At 40.6% G+C, this 9,111-nt stretch overlaps 1 protein-coding gene across 1 annotated transcript; it reads left to right on the top strand.

Moving 5' to 3' along the window:
• Window positions 1–2,155: 2,155 nt before the first annotated feature.
• Window positions 2,156–2,791, top strand: LOC133831957 (uncharacterized). Its single transcript, XM_062262358.1, has 2 exons — window positions 2,156–2,562; window positions 2,650–2,791. The coding sequence occupies exons 1-2, from the start codon at window positions 2,228–2,230 to the stop codon at window positions 2,789–2,791; spliced, it is 477 nt and encodes a 158-aa protein (XP_062118342.1). The 5' UTR covers window positions 2,156–2,227.
• The last annotated feature ends 6,320 nt before the right edge of the window (window positions 2,792–9,111 follow it).

Raw genomic sequence — 9,111 nt, forward strand, 5'->3', positions numbered from 1 at the left:
TTGCCTCGATAGGAATCGATAGGCCTCGATAGAACTCGATGATATAGGGTACATGGCTGATTTTAGCATCTGCCTCGATAGGACTCGATAGTAACAAGATGATATCATGCTTTGAGATTTTTAGCACCTGCCTCGATAGTAAATACCTCGATAGGACTCGATAGTTACCAGATTGTTTTACATTTTTAACATTTTTTAACATTTTTTTTGTTTTTTTAGATGCTTGAATTGATTGTGCTATTGGAGAAGCACTTTCCTGGTCGTGTCACTTATAGGGGTAGTGCTTACTTGGAAACTCTTATAGAGCACTTTAAGAGGCATGGGCTAATTGAACGGGCACAGGCATGCTCGTTGGGACAATTCTTCAAGGCTAAGTCTTTTAATTTTTCTGGGGTTTTGCTGCATCAGCTTATGTTGCGGAAAGTGGAAAGCAAGAAGGCTGAAGAGGGCCACTTCTACTTGGGCAACATTCTTTGCAAATTTGGGATTGCAGAGTTTGCCCTAGTCACCGGGCTAAATTTTGGGAACATCCCGTCCCCAGACGAGTTGAGAGAGCATCTTTCAAGTGATCGAATCATCCATGAATACTTTAATGGTGATTTGAAGGTTAGTTTCGGCCAATTGAAAGATGCTTTGAGGGCCTCGACAAACCCAGAAGATGCATTTAAGCTGAGTTTGTGCTATTTGATAGAGGGGGTACTGAATGCCCCAGAGAAGACAACGAAAATATGGGGTGATTCTCCGAGGATGGTTGAGGATCTTGATTACTTTTTCAAGTATCCATGGGGGAAGTTGTCATTTAAGAAGGTTATCAGAGGAGTTCAGAAGGACATGAAGAAGCAATTGAAACACTACGAGGGGAAGAAGAAAGAGAGTTCAAGCAAAAAACAGAAGGAGGCGAAGTATAGTTTCTATGGCTATGCACCCGCACTTCTTTACTGGGCTTTTGAGGCCATGCCAGCTCTCGGGAGTAAGTTCGGCGAGAACAGTGGGAACCAGATTCCGAGGATGCTTAGCTGGGATACGAAGACTGATATCATTATTTCGACAGCTCAGTTGGTTCCTATATTTGCCAACCGTCGAGTAAGTTCCATTTTATCTTGTTAAATGTCACAAATTAATTGATTAACGATTTATTTTATTAAAGTTTTTCTGACACATGTTATTCAACCATGCAGTTAGTGGTATTTTCCATGCTGAAGCCACGTCCCAGTGAGGTAGTCTACTACAATAGCCTCCCAGAAGTTAATTCTAGGTTATTCCCTGAGTTGGAATCAAATGTGGGGGAGACTGGGACTGCAGCGGAGGAAGTAGTAGTACCTGAGAAGGAGGCAGAGAAGTTGGCAAAAGTTGCAAAGGAAGCCTCCATTTTTTATGAGGATGTCTCGAGGGTTGAGGAGGGCACTTCACAAGCATGTGCACCTTCCTCTAGTTAGGTTGCCCAGCTTGATTATAAGCAATTGATGCAGAGGCTCAAGAGGGTTGAGGAGGGCCAGGCAACCTTACTTCAGAATCAGACTACGATCATGACTCAGTTGGTGCAGCTGCTTTCAGTGGTCTCAGGTCGATCCACCGATGTAAAATCAGATACAGAGTCTGATATCTTGCTTGCGGACTACGAACCCGGTGATCAACCTTCCACTCCACAGGCCCAGACATCTGTAGTTGCCAGTAATGCTGACAGTCCCAGTGTATGAGTACTACAGCCTGAGGAGGCAGCTGGCCTTAAAGTTGTCAGGAAGAAACGCAGACCCAAGCGTTTTGATGACTTCACCGACCCAACGAAGAGGATGAGACAAGATAAACAGGGGCTAGTTGCAGAACCTTTGAGGAAATGCGACCGCAGCAGGAGAAGAGCTTCCATAAGTGGATCATTGGGAAGATCGACAACAAGAGAGATCAGAACGTCCATACTGGGACGCACAGTGTGGCATGGTTCTTGCAGTTGCACACAGTCCAGACTTGGTTTTGGGATTCGGTATGTAAATTAAATTTATGTTTTCAATTCAATCTTAAAATATATTGATGGTACTAACGAATTTTCATGTTTTTTCAGCATATTGATGCCGCTTTGCACATGCTACGCCGCTGATGCCACTTTTATCATGTTGCATTTTGGCAGGATGCTGCGATCATGAACACCACCTTCCTCCAAGTGTGCCTAGGTCGTTGGAATCATTTCAGAGAATCTGGCACTAAGTATACATGGGATGACGATGTGCTGAAAATGTTGAAGGGCGGTGATAATCAATTCCTCGTATCATGGCAAAATATGAGTGAAGTATATTTTTCCTTGCACGTCGAGAAAGCCGCACATTGGATTGCCATTGAAGTCTCCATTCCAACATGGTGCATCAACATTTATGATTCCAACCATAGCGTGCTTAGTCCGACTTTGTTGGAGGAAGTGATCAAGCCTTGGTGCTTATTGTTGCCTTCATTGTTATGGTGTTCTAGCATGTTTGATGACCATGAGGACCTCCAGTCATCTCTACAGCAGAACACAAAGCCTTTTTCATATTGTCGTATTCCTCCTGAGGAGTGTCCTCAGACTAAGACAAGGTATTACCCTATTTAATTAGTGTATTTTGAAATCTGAATATTAAAGTTATTTTTATCTTCTAATGACACAAAATAGATTATATGCAGTGGGGATTATGGTATGTTTGCCATCAAACATATCGAGCATTTGGTTGCCAGGCTACCACTCGATACCGTTATCGATGAGAACATCCAGCATTTCAGGACCAAGTGGTGTGTGGACCTATTCTATCAGCATTTGTCCCTGTGATGCTCTTTACATTTTCCTGATACACCTCTTGTATAGTATATCATATAGTTAGTTTTATATATTATTTTTTATCAAACAATATTTTTTGAAAAAGTTATTAAATATAAAACTACTAAATTCACATAATGTATCTGTCTTGACAAAACTCAATGGGTCAAACCAAATCTGCCTCGATAGCTAAATAATAATAAATGCATATATTTAGATCAAAACCAAAAAAGTATTAGAAGAAGTACTCCATATAATAAATGCAGCAAAATCAATTGAATAATTACATAACACAAATTTTTAAATCCTAGCCTTACATGACTTCCTATTGTGCCCACTACCACCACATCTGCTACACTTACGTGGCTTGATGATCTTTTACCCGTCTGAAGCATAGCGATTTGTCTTTCGCCTACCCACTTTCTGCTTCCTGGGCCTTCCTACAGGGGTTTTCTCAACAGGGATGCCGACAACCGTATCTCTGATGTGATCAGGGATAACCCATTCATCCTCGTTCCCAACACGGTAAATAGTATCTTTATAAGTGTCCATCAATGCCTCGATTCTATAGTAAGGGGAACACAATGAGTAAATGTTTATGCTTCTTTTTCTGGCTGCAGCAAAAGCATGTACACGGGGTATCCCAATGGTTTGGAACATGCAACAAAAGCATGATTTTGTGGCCAAGTTCACCTCACCATCACCATTACCATCGACCACAAGAAATTCATGATGACCAAGGACTTGGACATCCAGGAAAATTGTTTTATCACCTATTTGCTTCAAATCCTTTTCCATCACAGGTGATAACACAGTTGTTGCTTTTGCAGCTCTTTCACGTCTATCTACAAACCAAGACTGAAGAGTGAATCTTATGAATTCAAGAAAAGTGGCGACTGGAAAACTCCTTGCCTCCTAGGTTTTATTGTTAGAGCTTTCTGCGTAGTTACTCGTCATGATATTGTATCGGTTACCAGGAAAATAAGTGCTACTCCACCTTTCAAAGCCAATTCCCTCTAGATATTGAGTAATGGGCGGATCAATTACCTTAATCTTGTTAAAGAACTTGTGAAATTCCGTTCTTCGAAATGCGTACGCTGCACACCCCGTGATGTCTTGCACGTGGTCACTTTTGAATTTTGCCACCACATTCATACAGATGTGATGGTAACATGCACTGTGATAGGCATCTAGGAACACAAGCTCCAAAGCATGATTAATGATTTTATGCCTGTTCGATACAAAAGCAAGGTTCTCAACATCCACTATGGCTTCCTTCAATTTTCTCATGAAATAAGTCCAAGAGTTATGGTTCTCACTGTCCACCAATGCACTTAACGCAATTGGAAACAACTGGTTGTTTGCATCCAACGCAACAACACAGAGCATGTGGCTACCATACTTATTCTTCAAGAATGTGCCATCCACACAAATTACAAGATGACAGTACTGGAAACCACGCCTAGAAACACTGAGGGAAAAGAAGCAATACAAGAAATGACCATCTTCTATTAAAAAATCAGTAATTGTACCTGGGTTCTTATGCTCCAACTGACACAGGTATCCAAGTAACTTGGAGTATGATTCCTCAGGTGTCCCTCTGACATACATAAGAGCCTTTTCTCTGCATCTCCACGCCTTCTCATAGCTTATTTCGACCCCAAAATGGTGCTTCATGTCCTCCCTTATGTTGTTTGCCATGTACCGAGTACCATCGGTAGAAAATTTCCTCTTGATTAGGTGCCTAACAACCCACGGCGATGCTTGACGGTGGTCCTTATCTCGAATTTCTTGTGAGCAAGTGTGTACTTCGTTGTATACAGTAATCTCGAACATTTCAGATCGCATTTTTTTCTTACCCCTCAATCTCCAACCACAATCAGGATCCTTGCACGTAATGTACCACACATCAGTCCCAGATTTCTTCACCATAAACTCAAAAATATTCTTCATCGCAAATATGGATGCTTTGGTTTTCAATTCAAGCTTGTTCTGAAAGAACTTGCCAAGGTGCAATTCTCCTGAAGCTTTGCTGGTTGAGGAATGATGTTGATGTGAGGCCTCTATATCCTCTTTGGTGAACATGGGAGCACTCCATGTTCTACGATCTTCACCTAAGTCCAATGGAGAACTCCATCTAAAATTATCATCGGTTCTACTTGGACCTGGATGACTACTGCTGGTCCCAGGTGTTTGCCGATCTTCTATTATGCCCTCCTCAGCTACCATAACATCTGAACTCTGTGTTGGCAAATCTACCCTAATATCTGGCCCACCAAGATCTGTTGTATCAACAACAGGATCGTCGTTGACATAAGGATTGTAACGCCCTACTACCTTAGAGCCGTTACTAGTGAAGTTTAAATGTGCAATCAACTCGTTAAACAAGGTTTTTAGAACAAAAGTGTGATTAAATAGAAGTCTAGGCTGTAATCTTTAAAAGTACCCTATTTCATTAAAAGTTCAAGAGTTTAATATTCAGGATCTCATAACGCAGTTTACAAAATATTTACAACTCAAAACAAGTTTATAAGTAAATAATCATCAAAACTAGGGTTTGTACAGCCATTTCTCAAAAAATATTCCCAACCAAAGCAGTCGGGCAGGCCAAACATGTACGCGCCGCCCCCACGCTCTCCGTACTCATGGCTGGTTGACTTTCTCTTTGCCCTTACCTGCAACACAGAGTACCCGTGATCCGAAGCCCAACAAGAAAACTCAAACAATATATAACATACGCATAATATACAGTCACTATAGCAGACAACTCATATCTAGTTAGACAGTCCATAAAATCTAACACATACACAGCCATGCCGTCCCAGAAGCGTTACCAAAGCCTGGGATCTTGGTCTATACCGTAAGGATATCCCATGTATCCATTGGGGTCTCACCCTAACCACGAGCACTCTATGTGCTAAGTGGTATTCCTAGCTCCACTGCCGTTCTCGGCCCCTCGCCATTCCCGGCCCTTCGCTGTTCAATCTGCTTTTACCATATTTAGCATTATCGAATAACAATCAGACATACAATCATTCATATTAAGCTACATCCTAGCAATAATACGGTTTAGGGCTGCGCCCTGCAACAATTCTATGGGCCCAAGCCCTGCTCTACGGGTGCTACAGTTTCCTTACCCGTATCCCGAGCTTTCAGATGCACCAAGATCACGAGCACGGTCCTCTAGCACGAGCCTCTCCGAAATCCTAGTCACAACACACATAAAACACTTTTATTACTAACCAATCCCAAAACCACTTCCCGGGACCAATCCCGTACTCTCGAGACCTCTAATTCCTTAAAACAAAACATTGGAGCCATCCCCCGAGTCCCCGAGCAAAATCCCTAAAAACACAATTTTTGGCTGTCAAAAATGGCCTAGGGCCGTGGCGCCCAGCGGCTTTCCCCCATCCTGATGCAACCTCGCGCCGCGGCGCCCAAGAACAGGGTCGCGGCGCTCCTTCGCGAACCCAGATTTCTGGGTTTTCTCTTGCGTTTTTCCCGAGCCAAAACCACTCCAAATCATCCCAAACAAGTACCTAAGCCCCAAAATCAATTCAAAACCCCAAATGAACCCTTTAACAACCTATAAACATCATAACCAAACTCAATTACACAATTACACCCAAAAGTCCACTCTTGAGCTCAAATTTCAGAAACCTAAACCATGGCTTCTAGGACTTAAACCATAGCTTGAAAAATATGAACCTTGCTTCTAAAATCTTAAACCACATCAGAAACTAAAATATAAACATGTTAGAACTCTTACCTCAATAAAGAATCTGGCTTGAACCCTTCTCAATTCCAGCCTCCAACCTCTTTCCCCTTGATTATCCTAGTTGAATTTCCAAGTGAAACTAGCCATATCCCCTTTAGATTTCCACACTCAATCTCTGTAAATTCAAACTTAAATACAGCAAAAACAGAGCACAAACTCTTACCTCTGAACAACCTTGGCCTAAGCTTGATCTTGGTCACTTCAAACCTCTTGATCCTCCTCCTAAGACCCAAATTCAGCTTCTTTCTTCTGCTTTTCTTTTGTTCTATCTCTAGGTCCCAAATTTTAGCATAAACCAACTATCACCAAGTGTTATACGTATATCCCTTTTTCCTTCTGCTGAAGGTTATCTATCTTGTCAAATGACCATTCTACCCTTCCTCAAATATCCCTTCCTAACTAAGCCTCAAGGACACCTTTGTCATTTCATATCTATACTACAATTCTACCATTTTCCCACCTGAACCTGTTACTCTCAGTGGTTACTAACAGTTACACAAGTTACCAAATTTCAAGTTACCATTAACTCACAAGAACCCAATTACAAAATCTCCAAAATACCCCTAGGCTCCTCCCGAGCCGGGTATTAAATCCCGTTATGACTTTTGAGTTATCTAGCCCGCTAGGACCGTCTCAGCACGTGCATCACATTAATATCACCACACCCATGTGGTACAAACCACAAAATATAATTATCACATTTATGCCCTCAACGGGCTAAAATTACCAATTTACCCCTATCATGCAAACGGGGCTCACATGCATATTTATATCACCTAAACATGTATTCTAATCACATATTCATTTAAATTCACACATTATCATATTAATTCACTTATTGCCCTCTAGGCACACTAATCAAGGTCCTAAATCTTATTAGCAACTTAGGGTGTTACAAGGATCGTAGCCATAGGGATCGTACTCCGCCGTGTCATGCAAATATGGCGGATCTCTAACCGGGATATCATCATGGACTATGACGTTTGGATTTGTCTCGAGAACAAATGTTCCAACCTCACCTTGAGTTCCTTTGAAACCATGGCATGGAGGAGAAATATTTTCTTCAAATCGAACTTCTTTATTAACGCTGGCAGAAACCAATGCATTTCTTATACCTCTCTTCTTAATCAATGTCACACATAGAGGAATCAGCTTCTCTACAGATTTCAATGCTAACCCAATGAATGCACACACATGCCTATCATTTTTTAATGCGGTAGGTCGGATTGTGATAGGCATGTGTACGGGACCTCAATTTTCAAGTCATGCACACATTTATCCACTTCAAGCTCATCGTACAGAATGTCAAGCAGTTGCTCATACGTCACACTCTTCTCCACGGGCAGAACTTGATTTTCAGCATCCCTGAAAATCCAATCCTTATTTTCCAATTCCCAAACACCATTGAATGCAACAAATATGGAAACAGACGAATCTGTATAAAAAAAACACAAAAATAGGTCAAAAATTAAAACTATAACATCAAACAGCATAAAATCGATTCATATCGATGCCAAACTATCAAACTATCGAGGTCAACCCATCGAGGCCCATCGAGTCCCATCGAGGCATACATTACATACATTAAGTTTTATGCCTCTATCGAGGTCCATCGAGGACCATTGAGTCTCATCGAGGTATCCATTGTTCCTAAAGTCTGAGGTTTTTATCGAGGTAGCCATTTTCCCCCTTATGTGAGGGTTTTATCGAGGTCCATCGAGGCTCATCGAGGCATATCGAGGTAGACAAATAATATAAATATATGAGGGTTTATCGAGGTCCATCGAGGACCATCAAGGCAGACAAAAAACCCAGAAAAAAAACCAAGAAAGGAACGAAAATTCATTCCGACAGTGAAAAATTACAATAAAACATGAAGGCATACACAGATTTGTTCGAAATAGCAAAAGCAATGTTGATAAACAAGTTTCCTCATTACATATAACAAATATATACTTACCCATACGATTTTTGATCCGAAATCCAAAACAAAGTCCTTGCCTTTAAAGGATTCACAACTTGCCCTGAAATAAGCTCGAAAATTTGTATAGATTAAGCTGCCTTATTTTTTTTGTGTACAAGAGCTTGAGAGAGAGAGAGGGAAAACGTGAGAGATAGAGGGGGAGAAGACAATGGGAGAAAAAGAGAGGGAAAATTATGATAGGGGCATTTTTGGGAATCCAAAGAATACTAGAATAAAAATGTGAGGTTTTTTCGCTTGGTATAATTTTATTATACAGTATCACTTAATGCATTAAAAGTTAAATTTCCCTTACACATGTAATGTAAGTACTAAGTAATTTAGTATTCGAAAAAAGAAGTATTTTTGAACTTTTTATTTTCCCTCAAAACCCAAAATACATAATGAAAATAATAAGGGTTCTTAAAATAAAATAGACTCCAAAATAATTTTGTTTGACATTTTTTTTTTTGCAAATTACAATGAGTAAGGATTCACATAAAATAATGAATACAAATTAAATTTATAAAACAACCAAAATGAAACTTGCACGTGATTAGAAATCTCTGTCCAAATTCACTATTTCAAGCTCTT

This window comes from Humulus lupulus, chromosome 4, assembly GCF_963169125.1.
Source record: "Humulus lupulus chromosome 4, drHumLupu1.1, whole genome shotgun sequence".
Lineage (NCBI taxonomy): Eukaryota > Viridiplantae > Streptophyta > Magnoliopsida > Rosales > Cannabaceae > Humulus > Humulus lupulus.